General features: G+C 37.7%; 1 protein-coding gene across 11 annotated transcripts in view; it reads right to left on the bottom strand.

The window, feature by feature from the left end:
- LOC116851051 (protein sprint) overlaps positions 1-23095 on the bottom strand; it is a 101045-nt gene that overhangs the window by 47526 nt on the left and 30424 nt on the right. For 5 of the 11 annotated variants that reach the window (XR_004379517.1, XM_032830055.1, XM_032830059.1 and 2 more), the window contains exon 2: positions 10689-11031. The exons of 4 other annotated variants lie outside the window; for them this stretch is intronic. Coding sequence is in view for 6 of the 7 variants with exons in the window: in XM_032830055.1 (XP_032685946.1) it covers positions 10689-10831 (143 nt within the window). In the remaining variant the exon portion in view is untranslated. Of the gene's footprint in view, positions 1-10688; positions 11698-23095 lie in introns of those variants that run through there. 2 more of the 11 variants (XM_032830056.1, XM_032830065.1) reach the window with 2 other exon arrangements.

Raw genomic sequence — 23095 nt, 5'->3', positions numbered from 1 at the left:
TCGTCCCTTTTCCTCCGGCCGTTTTCTCCGCTTCTTCCCCCCCGTCTCTCCCGCCGCCCCATCTGTCATCCGACGGGAAGTTTTTTCATCGCTGAGTGAAAAGGACTATTGACGGCGCGGCGATGTTTTTGCGAAAATTAAGGAAGACGAGGAAGAGTCGCGCGAGATTTACGCGGACGATGCCTTCGCTGCTCGTTTGCGCGCGCGGAATGGCTGCTGGGCAATTTTTTACGGCGTTGTGTAGTCGTAGGTGTCGTGTTTAGCGATAAACGCGGCTTAGAGTGGCGAAAAATATAATACAAAGCTGGCTGATAACAGACGAGTGCTGTATTTAAGCGAAGAATTATACCAATTAACCCTACAGTCGTCGCATGGAGTTTTTAAGAGAATATTATATTTAAAATAGTCTTTTCTTGTATTTTATATTTATACATTTATATATATTTTTCTTATATTTTACATGAACCGAGAAACCTAATTAAACAAAGAAAATATTTAAGTTCTCAACATAAAAGATATAAAATAATTTTTTATATTGGGATCTCTCAAGATCCCATGCGTCGACTCGTGTTCGAAAAGTAGCGCGACGACTGTAGGGTTAAAGGAGCGCCCTATTTGAAAATTTTATTGACAAAATAATGATTTGCATTGAAAAAAATTATTTGATAAGAAATTAACAAACGGATATTTTCGATCAAAGTAACAATAAATTTTTGTATCTGACCAGGAAACATCCGAAATATCGGTGATAAAATGTTATTATGATCGGAAGTATTTGATTAAATTTAATCGGATATAAAAATTTATCTGTATTTTGATATCGGAAATATCTATTTGTTAATCGGATATATTTCTCTCTCAGTGTGGTTCTGCAAAGTTTACGTCGTATATTGGTGATACAGAATTACACACGACGCTTTTACACGATGAAAGCGCGCGCAAAAATGAATTGAAGCATTACTCAATATATGACGAAAACATGAAAATATTTCAAAATTGTCGTGTCGAGCTATCAGTTGGCGTAAATATTTTCCTGATGCAAAAGTTTTCCAGCTTTGTATGCGCAACGTGTGTTTGCTCAATTCAGGAAAATTTCACGAAAACATCAGGAAAAATAAACACACGCTGCTGTACTTTTATATACACAGAAGATCAAAAATATACAGAAAGTTTGCAGAAAAATGTTTATATATTCATGGTTTGGTTTTTCGCTGAATATGGTAAAAACGAAGCAGTATACGTTTATATGAGATCTACATATAAAAAATAGGAAGAGGAATGTATTTGTGACAATCACTTCTATGTCATCGATATCCTTCCTGAATTCATCATCTACTTTAGCATTTTAAATGTGCAGCATTGCAACAATATGCGAATGACTCGCGTTAAGACGTGTAACAAATGTTTCAATTCTAGTTTTGGACACTTCTCAACAATGTAACGTTTAATACAAAATCAAAATAATGACGCAAAGAAAATGTAACTATGTAATTAAGATTTAATATAACTATGTAATTAAGATAAATAATGTAATAAGATAAAATATAACTATGTAATTAAGATTTAAGAACTATGGGTTTATTTATTTATTTATTTATTAAGTACTATGGATTTCCATATAATAGAACATTTCTTAGAATCTAATTAGGACTCAACTCAATTATCCAAAATGATTATGGGATTTGGGGAAGAGGTGTAAAGTTTTAAATATGCGATTCTAAGTGCGAAAATTCAAAATTTTCCTAATATACTTTTCTGGTTTTCACTTTATTTTAGAATTGGATACAACGTATGTTGATTTTTTAGATAACTTCATTATGTAGTAAAATATTAAAAAATTGTTTAAAAAATATTTTACTTTATTTTAATTTCAATTTTTTATTCTATTGAGTACAATAGTTGGTATAATAATGAGATTACTTGTTTAATTCCATGAAAATATGCCGACTGATAAAAGAAGCGCAGGTTTCTAGCTGTGTTTAGTACAAGAATGAGATTTCTAATTGAATAACCAATGTGTTCTAATGAAATATGGAACAAATTTTGGAACAAATTTGAACATTCTAACTGCAATCTATGCTGCATTCGGTGAAAATTTTGGGAAATTCCTATGCTAATATTTGCTTGAAAAGGTGAGACGATGAGATATGGAATCCAATATGTACGTCAAAAAAGAAAAAAGCAATCACATAGTCGTCTGTCAATCGGCTGTCACTGAAGTGGCAGATTGTCTCGTATTGACAGCGCGACGGGATTTTCACGCTTGGATATGGAGACTATTGGAATCCCAGTTTCACGGGCTTCTGCCGGCTAGAATTTGGGAAATTTTTTGGCGTTCCTTCAATCTCTCTGGCGATTTATTTCGCGGCGGATTTATACCAGTGATCGTCGCGGGCGACGTGTCGTTACAGCGCGTCGCGTGGAATCGTCGATTCTGATAAGCGAACTTAATTAACTCGTCGAACAGAGAGGGACAGCTTCCGCCAATATCCGGTATTGTCCGCCGGGGAGAAAGGATGAGACATCCTCTCCCCCGCCCACCGACTCCGCGATGGTCGATTTAATCTCTCTTGATTAACCACCATCCGATCCCACGGTGGCGCCCGATAACTCGGTTATGTTCGACACAAGCGCAGCTACTGACGCACACATATGCATCAGCGAGAGACACGCGAAGTCTCTTTTCCTTCGGGAGAGTATCGCGCTCTCGCTCTCTCTTCCGTTGTTTCGGCGCACAACTCGAGAAAGAACTTTCTGCCCGAAGTTTCGAACTACTTTCCTCGGCGCGATCGTACATCACACCGTCGTCGAGGCGCGCAACATCCGACGAATCGGTCGGAAGGAATATCTCGTCTCGGGGATGATGTAAGAGAAAGAAGCCGGGGGGTGAGGGATGATGGCCGGAGCAGATCGATGGAAAAAGTACACGGAACACGCTCGTGAATTAGCCCTTAAATTAAAAGAGACCGAGGAAGGGCGGCGAACAAAGCACCCCACATCTCTGCTCACTTTTCCTCTTCCCCTTCTTCATCGTTACACGGAGATCCGATTGAATTCTGGTCGCTGCGCAATGAGATCTTCGATTGTTCTGTTTTATTTTCAATCGCAAGAAATAGGAGCGACCAATGGGAACATCGGTACAGTTATTAGAGCGTTAAGAAAGCCAAAAGAAGTTGCGTTTTTAGATTTTAACGCTCTGATAATCGCCTTTAAACTTTCATTAGATGTGTTTACTTCTTCTCATTGGAGATCTAAGGACCTTATGATTTCTTAACTTCTGTTTCTCCGTTTGCGGAATTTGTGATGTGTTTGATTAATAGAAATAATTAATTAATTAATTCTCTTGTTAATTCGTATAATTTCTCTTTTTTTTACTGAAGAAAAATTTGGTAAATCGTCAAGCCTGGATTATAGTTACCAGATGCTTTGGTGAAACAGTTTCAACTTTTTTTTAGATAAATATGATCAAATAATTTGATTACAGAACTAATATAGTGTGAAAAAAAATACTTGCAAATTCATTTATAGAATGTAAAGTTTATTTCTGTGAAATAAAGTTTATTTTTAAACTATGTATTAAAGACTCTGAGATATATAATCTAGTTAAAATTTATTTCTGTGAATAAACTTTATATTCTACAAATATATTTTTGAATATTTTTTTTCACTAAGAAAAAAAAATTTTTAAATATATTTCTGGAATATAAAGTTCATTCACAAAACTAAACTTTATTTCACAGAAACAAACTTTATATATCTACTAAATAACTTTATCTACTAAATAAATTTTTAATTTTTTTCCTCAATGTGATATTTCTTGACAAGGTTTGATGACTATTATTAATTTATGTGTAATGTATATTACCAATCGATTAAATAAAATTATATTGTTTAATAATACCACATTATGTGATAAATATACGAAAAATGTAAAATCAAATATTTTAGTAATTATTGCCACATTGTTTGGTATTATTAATTGGTTCAACTAAATGAAAAATTTGTTTCACTAATTATTTTGTAATTATTACCAGAGACGATTACTATATTTGATATAAACTATTACCAAATATTGCATTGAAATCCTCAACCGAATGCTTTTGTTCATTATACAAAAAAAATATTCTTGTTTTAAATATATTTTTATATGTTTACATAATCTTAAAATGAGATTATTTAACATTAAACGAAGATAAGTTACTTACATTAATACATTTATATGATTCACTAAGAAAAATATTTTCTTAGGGAGGAAAAGCACAAAATATTGGATTGAGAATATGATATTTTTTAATGTCGGAAGAAGATATCATTATTATTCAAATAATCATATATTATACTTCTTATGAAACTATCATAATATTTATAAAATTGTAACATTGTTAAAATTCAAGACTTCAAAATTCTTCTAACAAAATTATATATCGTTGTTCATGCATAAAACAAATTGTTAACTTGAATATGTTAGTTTTAAATAAACAGTAATTTTGTCTGCATATACTTTTCTTTCCAAGAGCTTCGAGATTTTTCAGAGTCGCGAGTCTTCCAAAATGGATTCGAGAACGAGCTCAACGTGAAGGGCGCAAAAAATTTCGATATAAAAAGCGACACACGAGCGCACCGTGCTGAAACGGCCGGTAATACTTAGCGAATGGGACGAGTGTCGCGTATTACAGCGAGAGTAACACAAGCTGGCACCGGTTTCAGCTCGGCCGGTCTCGGAGACTGAAACCCAAGAGACGGCTCTCCGGCTTCGGTTTCGCGCCACTCTACAAGAAGAAACCGGATAAGGTCGACGCACGGAAGGAAGTCACTCTAAACACCTGACTTCTGTTCCCTCGCTCCCCGGCCTCTTCCGTCTTGCTTCCTGCCTGCCTGCTTGCCAACCAGTCTGCCTTCTCATCCCTTTCGTTCGCGCGCACGTGAACGCGCGTGCACGCGTCCCGCAGGCGGAATTTTCGTGTCTCTTCCCGACGTTATTTCCATCTCCTTCCGTCTGAATGTTCCAGTTCTCCTCTACGCGTTCGGCTACGCCGTGGGAAATCCGCACGAATCGATACTTGAAGACGCGGATTGAAAAATGAAAAGCTCCGCGAATGCAACGTCGGCGAAATTGCATTTCGCTCGAGAAAATGGTTCCGACGTACGAGCCAAAAATTGAATTTACCGGGTAAATACAGTGGAAGGGAGAAAGAAAACGCAAGAAAGAGAGAGAGAGAGAGGGAGCGAGTACGCTGATGTCATTATCCTTATATTTCTCCGTCGACAGAGAAGCGGAATTTAATGGCGCGTCGGAATAACGGCGAGTGATCGATCGACAATGAGCTCGCTTTGTCGTGCTTTGCTCTCTCTGTCGTCTCCCACCTTCTCTCCTTCTCTCTCTCTCCTCGCTCGCTCTCTATTTATCACGAATGTCACCCGGTAGGTCAATCCCTTCTGGATGGACCGAGAAAAGCGGGCCGGCCCCACTTACTTTCAGAGAGCTCGCTCTCTCGACTCCTCGGATATCGGACCGCGTTTTTCTTTTCCAAAACGATATGGAACACCACATACAGGATGGCGTCTTGTCGCGGGCTGAGTAATCCCCCTCAACCAACGGAGTTACAACTAAAAGCTATCTCTGAAGAATTCACGACTATAACTATACCGCATACACTATATTAAATTCAATATATGAGTCGAGAATCGACAAAATTGAAGATATCATATTTTATTTACATAATATTAATCAATATTAATATCCTAATCTGCCAAAGTGGATCTCTAACGATTTTTAATTTGGAATTTTCTACAAGCTAGTGGAATGAGAATTTCTGTTTTCTGCGCTAAAAAAAGTTACAGTTAGAGAAATATTAGGAAAAATCAAAGTTCATAGGGAAACATTAGGTTTAAGTACACTTCAATTATTTGTCATATAAGAAAAAAGTGAATTTGCTTTGGGGTTGTTTCTGTCCCAGTGTGCCACAATGAGTAGTTAAAATGTAAAATAAAGATGATTTTTCGTTATATTTTGGTTCTCATTATTAAATATAACTTATAATAAAAATCCTACACAAGTAACTTATTTTTGGCTATATATTATACGTGATCAAGTATCATTAAACTGTAACAGTAAAAGATCAAAAATTCAGGTATAACTAATCTCTTTATAATACATTAATATACCGTAAAAACTTGAAATTATTAATGATTTTATTCGTCTCTTGACTGAAAAAATAATATATTTTCGTATATCCAAATAATTTTACTTTCTGAAAAATTGAAATGTGTAATATTTTTTTCTTGAAAGTTCACAAGTGTCGATAAGAAAATTCTAGAGTACTAATTTCTTAAATTCATTTGAGGAAAGTTACAAATTTCTTAAATCCATATTTTCATCGCGTTTTTCTTTATATTTGTAATAAAATTAAATACTTGAGTGAAAATTTGCGAATATTTCTTTATATAATTCTATATTTTACAGATATCGAAATATATTCATAATTTTTCATGCAGATTTTTATTAATGCATTCACGAAATTTAAATAAACGAAAACGAGGGCGATCCCAATGTGTCAGATTAATATGTCAAAGATATGTGTGTCATGAGGATTAAATATCGCACGATGTATTTATTTGTAGTGTATATGGAAAACTGAGATAAATAGTTCAACTTTACGCGGCGACAAATCCAATTTCAATAAGTTGGGCAAACACCAACAAGACATCGTTTTCGGCCGAGAATCCATGCAAAAACCTTTATTGTTTACTGGTGATGTCTTATTTACTTAACTGTTGTTTGAACTATAATCTCTCTATGGCTGCTCGACCTGTCTTTTTCTATGCAAGTAATACTCAATTTACGATAACATTTAACTAAAATAGTATCTCTATATTAGTTTATACTAATTGCCTTGCTCTTTAATCAGCTAGGCAAAGTTATCAGAAATTCGTACAGCACCTTCCACTTTACGAATTAAGAAGCTTTACGAATTTCTGATAGCTCAGCCGTGGCTGAGTTGTCAACTAACGATTAATTTAAGGAATTAATAATTGATCCATCTCCCCTCGCGCGCTACCGATTAGCCAACTACTACTCCATTTATTTTAATGAGGGAATATCTAATTAGGAGCGACTCAGTGCCAAGTTGCTCCACTCCTTGATGAAGTAAATTGAAATGCTTACGAAACGCATTGGATGCAAATTCACAAAAAACGCAGCTCCAACCTGGAAGTAAATCTTATCATTTCTTCATTTTGCATAAATATCAATATAATTGACAGATTGATGGCTCTGAGAGATATACAATTAAGTAATGTAATATTATAGACCCTTAATATCATGTTTTTAAAAATAATTGACTGATTACACGCGAACAAGTTGCGATTCGAGTTGACCAGTCCACATTTGCGGTATTCAGATCGAGATAACACACATATCAATGAAAGATATAAAAACCGGGCAGCTGTGTTTACATAATGGACACGGATACGTGATAAGAACATGAGTGATTATCTGTGCGCCGCGAGGCGTCTCGAGGAGGCTGAGTCTTTGTCGAAACGGTTCCTCGTCGCGACTCTGGCGCGCTTCCAGAGGAAGATGTCGCCGAGGCACCTTCCTTTCGCCCTGTTGTAAAACACCAGCTATTCGGCGCAACATCTCCGTCTCTTCTCGGCGATGACAAACGACGCGTGCACGCTGGAGTCGGCCAGCTTCCGAAAGCGAGCGAGCAAACACAATGAGACGTGCGGCTGATACTACACGGCTCAAGGAAGGACACGCGTTATTCCCGCGACGCCGTTCGGAGGATCTTCTGGTCCGGATATGTACTTTCAAAGGACTCTCTCCTTGCGACTCGATGTATTCGCGAAGAAGGAAAGAGAGAACGAGGGAGAACCTGGGAGGCGGAGAAGGACAGCGAGAGGAGTTTCTCCTTTATCCCCGGAGGATTTCCAAGTCAGACTCGATTTCCAGCGTGGAAATGGGTTTCCACCGGGATCGGGACGGAGGATGAAGGAATTCCGCGCGGCGGGGTAGCTGGGGAAGGACCTCGTCAAAGCGAGGCCTCGCATTGATATTATTATCCTTCGACGTTCTCGCTAGATATCCGAAAATATTCCCCGTTACCCTTCGTCGGCGTGCGGTTCACCCCGTCTAAAGACGCGACGGGATTTTTGCGAGCTCACGTCGTTTAATTCCTCACGATTTCTCCACCTCGCACGAGGATTTTTTCCACGAGAGAAATTAGAATATGTTACAAGATTTTGCATTTTTGTCGTAAAGGAAGTCGTTCTTTAGTAAATCGGTTGCGCTGAATACAAATGTGACCCCAAAAATTGTCCATCACGTTAGGTTCTCGAGACAATAAGGATTTAAATCTTCAACAGATCTTCTTGCGAGAATAGTTTCTACAAAATTAAACTTTAAGATTTCTACAAAGTTACACTTTAAGGTTTTTTAAAATAAAAACAATAGATCGAGCTTCAATCTCCGGCCTTTTCGAAGGTTGCATATTTGGTTACATGCGTTACAAACTTATGAAAATGGCCAAAAACATGTTTTTTAGGGATTTAAATCTTTATTTTCTTGGAAAATAATGGATAGTTTTTGAGATCATATTCACACTTCGCATCCGATTCACTGAAGAACGAGCCCTAATAATGAAAGTTGACTAACAAGAAATTGGTTAAAATTTGTAACATATTATGTTTCACGAGCGCGCACCCGCAAGATGGAGGAATTTTATTGTACATGGGCGCGTTCTCAATAGAAATTCATCGAATGCGAGGGATTCGCAGTAATGGACGATAATTGAGGCGCGCAAATTTCTTCGACGATGACGTCGACGACGGGGAATCCTGTTTCCTGTGCAAACGGGGGAGATTTTCGCGAAAGGGGCATCCTGTAGCCTGGGAAGAAGAGAAAAAAAGAAGTAATAAGACTCATCCGCGTGGCCTATTCGCTGGAGTGTAAGCGGATTACGAGTAAGTAGCTTACATAAGAATAAACCGAAGGGCTTCCCCTTCCATCTCCATTCATCTTTCCTCTCTCTCTCACTCTTTTTTTTCCACCCATCGGCCACTTTGCTATCATATTTCATATTAACCGCTGATTAAAATCGATTTCCTCGCGCCGCGCAGGACGCGAGACCGCCGCGAGGTCACTTCTCCTCCTCTCGTTCCTTTTTCGTCCTCAGTCGATCGTCCAAGCCGTAGGATCGATAGATCCAGCAGGCTCGATTACACGCTTTAGTCCACGATATCAGTGTTCACGGATCGCGGCCGGAAGGCGAGTTAGATGATCAACATCCGTCATGTTGGTTCGATTTTTACGGATCCAGCCTGTGAGAAGGAGACTGAACGCTCCCATTTCCGCTTGCTTCGCGGGGATCCCCGCGTAAGACCGTCATCACCATGTAAGATCAACCAATAGTACGCGGCAATTCGACAATGAACGAGGAACGTTCATAGATTATAAAGAGTTAAGCAGAACGATAAATGCAAGCTCAGATATTGTGTATTAAAACGTGTATTAAAATTCAGTTTCTAAAAGGGCGCTAAAACCCACTAATAGAATTCCTCAAGTCAGAGTTAGGACACCGTCCGCCATTTATAGGGAAGGAATGAATGAGAGAGAAGCTGCAGCGTGTTTCGTCATTTGAAACGAATTTCTTAGAGCTACTTTTTCATCCCAATTTACTTTTTCTCTATTAATGGCGGATAAAGTCTAGTCCAATCAGAAATCACTACGCAATGTTCTAACTTTTACTTACTTTTACTTGAGGAATTGTCATGGACTTACAAAATAAACTACTCACTCTCACGAGACAGTTGATAAAAAGATTGAAGGACAGAGATCTGCTAAGTCAAGTACTTTCTTTGTCACACAGTACTCAAGTATTAATAGTTATTATTTAAAACTCGTTTCTAGTGAGATATCCAAATTTGAATTCAGAGTTAGATGAGAATTTTTCAAATTATCTTGACCTGTTATATTTATACGATCTGTTATATTTGTTCTTGTTATATTTATACGAGCAAGATATTTCGCCTTGAATAAGTAACAGGCGTCTAAGCATATTTGTCAAGGATATCTATAAATATATATCTATAGATGCCTATAAATATTTAAATAAGCCTGCAGGCTAAAGGGAAGAATCTCTTTATTTCTTCATGTCGATATACATTTAACCACAAGAGATTTATATTAAAAGTATTGTGTTAAAATAAATTAAACCTGGTTCTGTCAAAATAGTCACGATATTGGATGGCAATTTTAAAAAATATTCAAGACAGTTTGCAGGCCGAAAGGGAGAATTTCTCCTTTATCGTTTCATATCCATCTCTGCATACAACAAATTTATTACACAGATTTATTTACCTATCTTTCTTAAGAGATTTATTACACAAGTGTTATATCAAAGTAAATTATATCTGATTCCGTCAAAATACTCATGCGATATTGAATAGCAATTTCGAAAAATGCTCAAATGATCTTGCAGACCGAAAGAAAGAACTTCTTTATTTCTTTATTTCCGTCTTTACGTAACGACAGACATATTAGACAGCCTATTTAACAGTCTGACCTAACAGATTTATTACAAGCGTTATATCAAAGTAGATTATAGTTCTGTCAAAACGGTCACGCGACCGTTGGATGCCAGTTTTGTTGAAGTGTATGTACAGAGCAAAAGGAAGAACTTCTTTACCTCTTCACTCCGATCTCCGCGTAACGACCACGGCTGACCGCTCGCGTCTCCGCCGTCGTGTTCCTGCCGTTGCCATGGCTCGGATTCGTGTACAACGTCAGTATGTCGCTGCTGTTGATGTTGCCGATGATCGGCGGCAGCATCGTGGCGAAGCTGCGGGATTCCCGTCACTTCGCGCCGACGGTCGCACTTCTCTCACGACGACGATCTCACGACGCTGATCGGCGACGCGCGACGACGCATTTCACAGACGCGGCCACGCGCGTCGAGGAAGCGTTTTTCGGCTCCACGAAGGACGAGAAAGGAGGCCCGGCCCTGTCTCGGATGCCGGTCGCACGATGATCTACGGGGATTCGCCCGGTGAGAATGGATCCGTGGAGACGGATCGGCCGATCGATCGCTCGGCCGTGAAGTATCGGTTGCGAGCTGCGTCGTTGCGCGATTATCGATGGTCAACTTGTTCCGCTTTTTTGGGACGGGAATTTCGTCACGAGTAAAAGGACTGAATGGCGGTGGGAAAATAAAGCCGCTCGATGATAAGTGATGTTCCTCTCTTTCTTCCCTTCGGTTGTTTAATTTTTGTACGCTGTATTGATGCCGCTAATCGGCGTGGCTAATTGTTGTTGTGGCGAAGTGCATGAAATTCTTGTTAACATCCGCGCTTCACGAATTCTGACGTTCTCTTCGTTCAAGTTTAGGAATTTTCATATCTTTCGAGTTGTATGTATTCGAGTGTATTACAAACAAACGACAATACCGAAAATACTATAAACTTTCAGATTTATAGACATATAATGATGGAAATTTATACAATGAAACTCTACAATGTTTCAGATTATATTTATGAGACGAGTACACAAGATGTCATCACAATGATATCTATTATTTTATTTACCAATTATATATTGAGAGAAATTAATTTCGATAAGAAATTAACAAGCGGATATTTCCGATCAAAATACCGATGAATTTTTGTATACGATCAGGAAACATCCGATAAGAAATATCAGATTTATAATTATTTGATCGGTTTATCTGACGAAATGTCATTATGATTGGAAATATTTGATCAAATTTAATCGGATATCAAAATTCATCGGTATTTTGGTCGGAAATATTCGTTTGTTAATTTTTTATCGGATAATTTTTCTCAGTGTAATGATCGAGCAGCAAAAAGTTTTAGATACAATCGAATAGTTTTTAAACGACAATAAGATGGAATAATAAAAATTTCGGAAATATTCTTTTTCGAAAAAAATCAAAATTTATTTTATTTCTTTAAGTAGAAAATCTTCTTTTGTCTGTAGTATTGAAGAAATAAATTCAACAGTAGCTGGCTCTCTCATAACGCTATTTTTTCTAAAATTTAACAATAAAAATATAGTAAAAAAACATTAAAATACAGGAGATGAGATAATGTTTGAAATACAATGTAATAAATATTGTTGGATATTCAGGATATGTTGGAAATGTAATCCATTTTCTGCAACACAAAGCTGCGTACTTTGTAATAAAGTTTTTATTACATATGTCGTATCAATTGAAATATTTCGATTTATGCTTTTGCATGCTTGTATTACTCGTCGTTGAAATTTTTTATTATTATTTTACTGCGGTCTTCTTTGCTGTGAAATAGCAATAAATATAATATCAGTTACTATTGAATTTGTTTTGGTTCTTTTTACGACACTACGTATACAAAAATATATGATTCCATTTAAAAAAGTGAAGATGACTTTGATTAAAAAAAAGAACGCTTTTGAAACTTGTTGTTGCATTTTGTTGCCATTTAAAAACTGATTAATTGCATCTAGAACCTTCTTCTATCCGATCATTGTAATTGGTAAAAATATAGTAGATACCGTTATGGAAGGAAGTAAACATACTTTCTGCATATATATAAAATTAATTATTAAATTTATATTAAATTTATATTATATATGATAATGTAAATTTTTTTGTGCTGAGATGCAGTAATAAATTTAGCAATTAAAAGTATCGCTGAGATTTTCGATTAATTTAAGATTGACACATCATATTAATTTTGCATAATGTGTTGTTTTGAATAAATTTTAATATTTTTTATACATATTTTTTGTTAATTTATGTGACAAATATGAATGCTATATAAATCACTGATATTGAACGCAATCTTCTCAGATCGATATAAAGTTGCTGCCGATAAAGCGTATCCACCTGGGTTGTTATTGAATTTTTTCCTTAAATGATTGCTTGAAACTTGATTGAACGTTACATTTTCAATGCCGTCGAGTCACATTCTCTCGCTCGCTTTTACACTCTCTCAAGCCCGGTTATTCGCCGATGCCTATAGATTGCCTGGGTCACCGATGTTCTCGAAATTTCTTTTGTATTGGTGTATTCATATAGTATGTATCTCATTAGTATATCAATCTATTCTCAGCTCTGTCTATATCCACCTGGTCCTTACACTTATTCACACACCCATTCACGCTGTCTGCTTTTATGGAGTAGAGTGTTCCTCGACCTCGCGCGTCACCGATGAGTCACAAACATGATAATAAACCCTCCTCCACAGACTGCTTGATTATTTGTTTTATATGTACCTAAAGGTTGACAGTTGATAAGATAAACAGAATTCCACCGGTGTAGTTTTCTCACATCGAATTGCAGATATTTCCGAAAAAAAAAATTGGACTTTCCAGTTAAGTCGACTTTACGCGGATGTTTATGCTTTCGCAAGCGACCGTTGTTACGAGAGAAGAGGAGCGGGAATAAGAAATAAAGATCCTCGCTTTCTCTACTTTTTAATACGATCGAGCCCGTTTGTTCGTGGCTTTACGGCCAGCCGTCGAAATAGGATAATCGCGATAAGATCGCGAGCCAATTTTTTGAGCGCAAACAAGACCATTGCGTGACGAGAACTTCGCGTTTAACCCTTCGCGATGCAGATCCCTATCTCGAGGGTGCGCGCGTTACACAAACGTAAAGTTGCGACTGTTGCAATAAATCCGCGAGAGCCCGAATGGAGTCGCGTCTGAAAACGGGAATGGGACGAGAGCCCTTTTCGCTGGGTATCACGAGATCGAATCTCGTTCTGGTGTCACAACACTGTCCCGCGACAATATTTGGGCAGCTTCCGTTAACACCTCACGCTCCAACTCCGCCGGCAATGAATTACACCGCGGACGCGGGCGTCGCTGTATCTAATTAGCCGTGACTCTTAGGGGAGCGCTCATTAATTTCGGTACTCTTTCACTCGCTATTCATTTATTTTATGTATTGCTTATCTTATAGATACTTAGGTAGGGTGCGTGCAAAATTCGCCCCATGTACCAACGCCAGATATGCAGCTCATCAGACTGAACAGGATAGTCCTGCAACTGACGTCTCGCAATCCTTGCGACAGTTATGAAAATATGCTCGCCACTAATTTTAGGAAAGCTCATTATCACGTAGTCAAAACAAGAATTTATTTTTTTCACAAGATATTGTAAAAAGATCTTATAAAGAAAATAAATTCTTGTTTTGAGTGATAATAAGCTCTTTATAATTAGTGACGAGTATATTTTCAGACAATTATCAAGGAAATATCCTTCTGAGAATATCAGGATTGCTACAGAAAATCAATTTTGAATTCCTTGACTTTTTCATAGTTTCCAGATGACAGTGGAGAATTTTCCATGACCAATATATGTAATCTTATATAATCTTCAATTTTAGGAACAAAAATTACAAAAAAGTAGTTTATATTATTAAAAGCAATACAAATTTAGTTTAGTAACATAATATTCCTAACATATATTCCTGAGAATGCACATTCAGGCTAACAAAAATTATATGAGTATTGAAAAAAAGAATGTAGTTATGAGACGGAAAAGAATAATTAAATAAAAAACGCTGAATAAAATATAAATTTTAATTATTTTATTAACATCATGATGCATAGACTAGCATAGATGTATACATATTCAATATAAACTAAGAAAATCTTACTTATTTTTTAAATAATATTTGAATTCCTATACTATGTCTAAACTTTTAACGTTAAAATTAAAAAAAAACGACACGTTAATAAAATCCCTAATGACTCTAGATTTAGTAAGTGTCTAGAGATTGTGTATTCTTCTCTTATAACCCAGGGAGAGTTACCTAAATTTCAAAGAATTTAAGACCAAGTAAAGAAAGACCAAAATTCCAGGTTATTTTATATTTTTCTCTGACATATCCCGGTTTTCCATAACAAATTTTAATTCCATGACTTTTCCCGGTTTTCTTGGTTTTCCAGGTCTGTAGCAACCTTGAATATACTTGGTAATAATAGTGAAGACTATTACAGAGTTTCTTAGCAGCAGAATTATATTATTCTGTGTACAAGAATGGTTTCCACAGATATTTACTCAAATTTTCGTCGAATATTAAATAATTCAGGTAACTTGAAACTAGTGCTGATAATATAACCTGGTTATTTATATCTAGATAATACCTGAGTATCCAAATTCTCACGAGTACTATTCAAGTAATTAAACTCGTAGATACTACAAGGTTATCCGGGTAATTCGCAAGTTAACTAGATAGCCAAATAGCACAAAAAAAGATTCGGGAATCTGGCTGATATCCAAAATACGCGGGTATCTAGAATTAAAACACTACTGTTTGAAACTACAAACTGCATGGCTAAAGGAAGATATTTCGGATTCGTTTACAATATTCTGACAACAGTGAAAAGTAGCAATGTAATGTTTTATGCACCAAAGATTGCAAAATGGTAGAGGACTTTCCTGTCCAGTTTAATGCGCTCTACTTACACAGGAGCATTGGCATGCAAGTTATCAGACACCTTGGATATACTGTTACGTATTCCCAGAAAATTTCATACAATTGCAGCGTACCCTTTCTTTCTCAGACGCGAATAGATTCTTTTTTCAGAACTTGAACCGGAAAGAAAGTTTCTAATTCCGTATTGTCGACGATAAACCGTGCTTAGGTAAAGTGATCTTTCTCTGAGGAAGCATTCCTGAAGGGCTACCGGAGTCATGTAAGGATAGGCGTGTTACGTAAATAGGAGTCGTTTTCTCCCGTGGAGATCGGCGCAATTCGTACTGTTTACACGTCAGTTTTCCCCGTTTCTGGCTGCTCTTTATCGAGAACAACGGTTGGTAAAAAATAACGTTCACGAGGTTACGCCTGAGCCGAATATAGGGCCGGCCGGTTCTCTCTACGACAAAGGTTCCTTCGTGGCTGGCTGCTCGCAGACATAAAAAGAGGAAACGGTTCGCGGAAGGGAGCGAGGAACGCGTGTTATTACCGATATCGTCGTCGGACAAGAAGGCAACGAAGAAAAAAAAAAGAAGAAGAAAGAAGCAGGTCCCCGGAGCGGCCCGCGCAGATATTGGCCGGTCGAAAAAGTACATAAGGTGGCCAGAAGGAAAGAGCACACGGCGGAAGTCGCCGAAGCAAACACTATCTCGGCTCCCTTCGGTTATCTTTCCGACATTTAACCCGATACACATCTCTTCCGTCATTCCGTGGCTCGACTTCAGCTGTTATAATGGCCGCGTGAAGGTGCCAGGAAAATGGAACTTGACAACGGAACGGAATGAGACGACAAGAGATACGGTGTATATACAGGGTGTCTCAGACTCTCCTCCGCAATTTTTGTAGGAACATAGAACGGATGGAAGTGAACATAAAAGTCCTGTTTTGCGATATTCGCAATAATAGTCGAGATATTACTCAAAGGAGATTGGTAAATGATCACGCGCGATACGGTAGATGAGCTGTAGTGGCGATGTGTGCTGTTGTGTGCTTGTATATTGTGTTAAATTGAACAAAAAAGTCCTTTATCATTTTGCAAATGACCACGTAGATCTTCAGTTATTAATGAAAGAAAATTGTTACATGATTGTAACATGATTGTGTGCGAAAATGCACAAATCTTCTTCAATTAACATTTAAAAATCTATGTAATCATTTGCAAAATGGTAAAGGACCTTTTGTTCAGTTTAATCTAACGTATAACGGCAGACGGCGCCATTACAGCTCATCTATCACATCGTGCGTGATCATTCACCAATCTTCTTGTATCTTCTTGTAATCTCGAAACTTATTGCGAATATCGCAAAACGATATGAGACTTTTATATTCACTTCAGTCCGTTCTACGTTCTCACGAAAACTGCGAAGGAGAGTTTGCGACACTCGCATAAGTGGAAAAAGCGTGACTTTTTCGAAGATTCCGCGACCTCGGAGTGTAAGGTCATTGACTCTAGTCGATTATTACCGATGTTTCTACGGTAGTCTCTGAAATCACTTCAGCAGATGTGTTCAATATGCTTGACAGAGTGAGAATTTACATCACTAATTTGTCCCTCTGATTGAATTGAGCTCAGAACTTTACTGTGAAGTAGAGATGATAATGCTGAGCAATTAATTCTCAACTATCTCAATTTAGAATGCCTGATTGGCTTGATGCCTCAACTAATGGGCTACTTCAATATTCCCGTCTCGATTGCGATTCTCCGCTTATGCTTTCTACTATATGCCAGTTCTTTAATATATAATAGACAGATTATATATATGTAATAGACAGTAACAAGATGTTCTAGTATGTTTTGATCTGCTTAAGTTTAAGCAAAAAATACTCTTTGTTTACTCCACGACAATTTTATTTTTTGCAGAAGTGAGCTGGAATATTGACGAAACGTGACGTGGGGACAAATCCTCGAAGGACGCGGCGCCAATCTAAATGACTGATTAAGCCCGAATTCGTGAAGTCCAAAATATCAAATCCGCGACTTCGTTGTGAAAGAATTTCATACTGTCTACAGAGTGTATCAAACTTGTGAGTGTCTTCATTAGCCTCAGCGACGAGCGGATTTCGCGAATAGCTGTGGTTGGCGCGCGCGCGCTTGCAAACCGTAATAATTCATCTCGTGTCATTAACTTCGCGACGGAGCTCTCACCCGCGGAAAAAAATGAATTCTAATGGTGATTGATGGTCTCACGACGCGATCGAGACTCATGCGGCAGAGTTACACTCGGTTCTCGCGAGTTCCCGACACGCACGGCACGCGGAGCGCATCGATATCGGCGACGCTGAGGAAGACTTAATGACGATCGATGGTCGCGCAATTAATTGGAGTCCCGCTGGCGCGAGTCGCACGCCGGTGCGGCGGCCGCGAGTGCGTCGAAAAATCGTTCCCTCGCAATCACACGTGATTAAAGGCCTGACAAATCGTGCCGATGACACGCGACGTAAATAATAAGTGATTCCGCCACTTTGATCCTGACGACAGGTATATCTTTCGATGAGTTTCAGATCGGAAACGTCCCGATGCAGTTTCTGAATCTCAGGTAAGCCAAGCCGAAAGGACACAAATAGATGACCCAGTTGTATTCTTCGGAAACAGCTGGGGTCTCCCGAAATCACGTATCGTCTTTTAGTGGGCTAAACATGCGGGATAGGTCGTCAGGAATTTCGCCGAGGTCGACGACCTCGATAATCTACGGCAGATTTTTATGTCTTCTCCTTAAGAGTGTTTGCTCGTATCTCAAAAATGATGATAAAATCTTGAGAAAATTAGAGATCCATCCACATTGTATCTAAAAGTGATCACGAATAATTCGACATTGATTCAGAGTCTGGATCGAAAGGCATTCTATTTTGAAGTGTAAGTCCAGCAAACATAACGACGTTAAATGACGTCTCTAACGTCAATAATACGTCTTATTGCATCATTTTGTTACTTGAAAGTATTTTAAATCGTGCTGTTATTGAAATATATGATGTTGCTATCTATAGTGAAGGAAAATATTTTACGAAACTTTCAACTTTTTTTGTATTTTAAGTATTCGAAATGATGTATGCAAAGTTTTATTGTGGCTCAGAGATAAAAGAGTAAAAGTCAGAAGTAATACAAAATAAAGTAAATTATAAAAATGTTAAAGTAAAAATATGTTATTATTCTATATGTGTGTAATACATTTTTATAAATAAAAATGTTAGCGTATTTCTAATTTTTAGTGACTTTTTGTGGATATTAAAATACATGCTTAAATTATTGAAATCATTGAAATTCTGCCAATATTTGATTTCTAATGTTTATCGGTTGATAAGTGGACAATGCATAAATATGAATTCAATCATATCGTCATCATAAATTTCTACAAATTAATTTTGTTACGTATATCAAAGAGTTTTCTTCCCATAAACAAATAAATAATAATATTACCGCGTAAGGTATGCAAATAACGAAAGAAAACATAAGAATCGTGATCTACATTATCGTGAAGCGGAGCAGGATGAAGTATGATAAAGTATGATAAAAAAAGGGGAATTCGCGGATGTCTCAAATGATTTCCCGTGAGCGCGTTGTTACATCCGCCGAGATAATGCTGCTTAAAACCATTTCCTGCCGCAAAAGTCTGGACACATTTCCGTATCTGTTATTCACGCTTGATTGATTATAGAGGTAAGTACGCCACAGCGATAAATCATACACCTCCTGTCCCTTAAACGGGCCCGCTTGATAAGCGCTCGTCGCTAAATAAGCGCGACATCGTTTCTCTTGCTCGCTCGGGCATCCTTGAACACCACCTGACACTGACACGAGTCGTGAAAAAGAAATCGAAAAAAAGAGAAAAATCATGCCACGGGAGGGAGAGGTAGGAAGGACGCGTTTATTGCATCACCGTATGGAACGGAAAAAGACACGACGTTTCTCGAGAGAGCTGCCCGCTCGCGCGTCGTTCCGTTCGTTTCGCGTTATATGTATCAAGCGCCATCGTTATTAATCTCTCGCGACGGCCATACGACGTCGAGTTAATTTCAAAGCCGTCTCGAATCCGTATACTTTTAGAAAAATTCCAGGAAACTCGTTTGAGAACAAAAAAGAGATCAAGAGAGTTTGATTTATTTAAAAAAGTGCGATCAGATATGTATTCGAAGAGGCGGAAACACGAAGGAAATCGAAAGAGTTCCTCAAAGGCGGATTTTATTTACAAAAGCTGGATTGAAAAGTCGGTCATTGACTCGGAAGATTCATAAACTCCTTTTACAGGTAACGTATTACGATAAAAGAAGCTGTTATGGATTAGTCAGATAATATGAAGTAGGAGCTCATTTCGTTAACTGTACACTGTACTTTGACGGCAACTCCGCTGGATGTTGTTGTAATTGTTATAAAATTCGCCATATCTAACGCTCAACGCCAGATGAAAAACATGTACGGAGATATCAATGATTTTTCAATTTCGTTTTGTCTAAAAGTTAGACCTTATAGCTATTGAGTCGCTCTTTCTCCTTTGAGGTAAGCCCACTAATGTTTATATTCAATGTACGTTCTCAATATAGTCAATAATGTTTTACATTGTTCAATTGTTATTTATAAGCTTTTTAACGATACGGGATAAGTGCTGTACAAGAAAGTTTTGTTCGTCATGTAAAACGCGCTGAAAATATGGATAATATGTAAAGATGAATAATTAACTGCCTTCTCTCTTCCCTAGAAGATTTGCATATAGAATGGGACGAATTTTCTTCTGCTCCTTTCTGTTGTTTGTTATGTTTATTACGTATAGTTTTCCTCCTCCCGTGTCTTTTCTATATCAGAGATAATGCATGATACTTCTTAATAAATAACTGTAGCTATTTTAATGTAAAGCAATTTGCTTAGCAATTATAAGCCTCTTCAAAGATAAAAAAGCTCTGTATTTTATTGATTGCGTTATTTATTAATGTTCCTTGAATTTTCTTGGCAGTCTATATATGTAGAGAATATAGTTCTTTTCATATTAATTCTTTTCGACTTTACTGTGTTCTTTACTGGATCTAGCAATCCAGGTATAGACTGTCAGTAAAATCTATCTTTCTAAAGAATATAATAAAATTTGGCTAGAAAAATTAGAAACTGCTTTAATAATATATCTCAGTTCCTAAAATACAAGTAACGCATATGAAATGAAAGAATAGAATGAATTATTGCAGAATATCGATTTATTCCTCAGAATAATTCAGGACCAAGTCCTGTAAGTAATAAGGTGACCAGACGTCTCGATTTTTTCGTGACAGTCCCGATTTTTCATCCTTTTCGAGTGCTATTCGGGACACCAATTTGTCATCATTTTCAACGATTGTCAAATAATTTTCGGATCTTTTTACCCCCCTTCCCCGTTTCACACATTGTGTCCTGAATTCAGGGCTGGGAAATCTGGTCACCTTACATATACTGCGAGGAGAAACGAGAAGATTACTTACAAATGACGTCTTCATGATACGTCCCGGCGATCGCACATCGCTATTCTCGACACTCCCAGGATTTATTAACGCGCAAGACTCACTTTCGACAGATAAAAGACGCGAGAAACGCGGAGCAATGTGGATCGAAGTGTGCCCATGGCTGCTGCTTGGCGCGAAAAGATCGAGCATTTCGCGCGATTCATTACCAACGCCTAGATTGACTAACCACGATGACAACCACGTAGTGCGAAACGAATGCGATTGGTTTAGAGTGGTTAGTAACGAGCTGAGCACAATAAAAAGGAGCAAGGAACAGGGAACAGAGAATAAGGAATAAAGAATACTGAAAACAAGAAATAACGTTATTCCTCTGTTCCTATATTCTGCGTTGATAGATTAGGTTTCATGTTTTAATACTGAACTATTTCCTGTTCCTTGTTCTCTATTCTCGATTCCCTATTCCTTATTCCTTTTATTGTGCTCAGCCCCTAACTCGAGCAAGTGGTTAGGGCCGTGGCATACAGAAAAACTTAAGCAGTAAGACGTAAGCAGTAAGCAAATTGACCAATCACAGTCGTTGATTCTTCTTACGGTCCAAGAATCAACGACTGTGATTGGCTGATTCGCTTACTGCTTACGTTTTATTGCTTAAGTTTTTCTATGTGCCACCAGCTTTAAGGGCCGTGGCACAAAAAAAAACTTAAGCAGTAAGACGTAAGCAGTAAGCAAATTGATCAATCACAGTTGTTGATTCTTTTTACGGTCCAAGAATCAACGACTGTGATTGGCTGATTCGCTTACTGTTTACGTCATACTGCTTAAGTTTTTCTATGTGCCACCAGCTTAAGGCGTCCGCCGTAGATCGCGTCGTTGTAGACGCGCGACCTCGTTCGCATCACTGGCGCGTTCACATTCGTGCACTTTTGGCACTTTCGGCGCGCTAATGAACTTTTGGTACGTGACTGACAGCGCGCGCGTCTGCGATCTTTTCATGCCGAGCAACTGTCATAGACACAACGCTCCGTATTCCATACGTCTTTCGCTTGTGTCCTGTGAGTCTCCTGCGGAAATAAATATTAGAGTGTCGAAAACAACGACGTGCGGTCGTCAGGACATATCGTAAGTATACATTATTACGGAGTAATTTCCTCCCTTCTCGACACATCAGCTAAGGTGACCAGACGTCCCGAATTTTTCCGAATGCTATTTGGGACACCGGTTTGTCATCATTTTCAATGATTGTCAAATAATTTTCGGATATTCTTATCCCCTTCCCCCGCTTCACACATTTATGAAGTGTCCCGAATTCAGGGAAATCTGATCACCTTCCCTTATAGAAATATCATACTAAGAATCATTGATAATTACTTATTATCCAGTATTTTTAATACTGAAAATAAGTAATTATCAATGATTCTTAGTATGATATTTCTATAAGGGTTAGTAATAATTCCTGCTATAAATTTCTCTCCGTATTATCTTCCATTTTCTCGACTTTCCTGATTTTCTCACTTTTCTTTTTTTGATTATTATTCAAGTAGCGATAAAATACCAGATCCTTCTTTTATTGTACTTTATAGGTAACACATGTCTTTCAATGTGTCTCCGCGATTAGAAAGTTAAAATATGCGTGTACATTTCCGCGATGTTGATTTCAATTGAGATTAATTTGATATTCCATCGGTTCCATTACTTCACATGCCTAAACTATCATTGAGAGAAATTATTCGATAAAAAATTGACAAACGGATATTTCCGAACAAAATACCGATAAATGTTTGTATCCGACCAGGAAACATCCGATGAGAAACATCGATTTATAATTTTTTGATCGCTTTATCTGATGAAATGTCATTATGATTGGAAGTGAATTCGATTAATTTTAACCGGATACCCCGATCGGGTGCAAAAATTCATTGGTATTTTGATCGGAAATGTCGATTTGTTAATTTTTTATCGGATAACTTCCCTCAGTGTAGGAGTAACATGTCTCTCAGTATCTCTCCGCTATCAGAAAGTTGAAATATGCGTCTACACTTCGGCAATTGGTTGGTTCCGATTGAAATTGAATTGATATTCCGTCGGCCTCTTTGTCCCACATGTTCAAAATTCACCTTGCAATTCGTACTAGGACCCCGGGGAGTTCGCAGTGATAAAAAAGAGAGCTGGAAAATTTATCTATTTCGAGA

The sequence above is a fragment of the Odontomachus brunneus genome, unplaced genomic scaffold (assembly GCF_010583005.1).
Source record: "Odontomachus brunneus isolate Ranch 3 - 2012 unplaced genomic scaffold, Obru_v1 Obru_scaffold_164, whole genome shotgun sequence".
Taxonomy (NCBI): Eukaryota; Metazoa; Arthropoda; class Insecta; order Hymenoptera; family Formicidae; genus Odontomachus; species Odontomachus brunneus.
The sequence above is the reverse complement of the archived record's forward strand: the minus strand, read 5'-3'. Positions and strand labels throughout refer to the sequence as shown.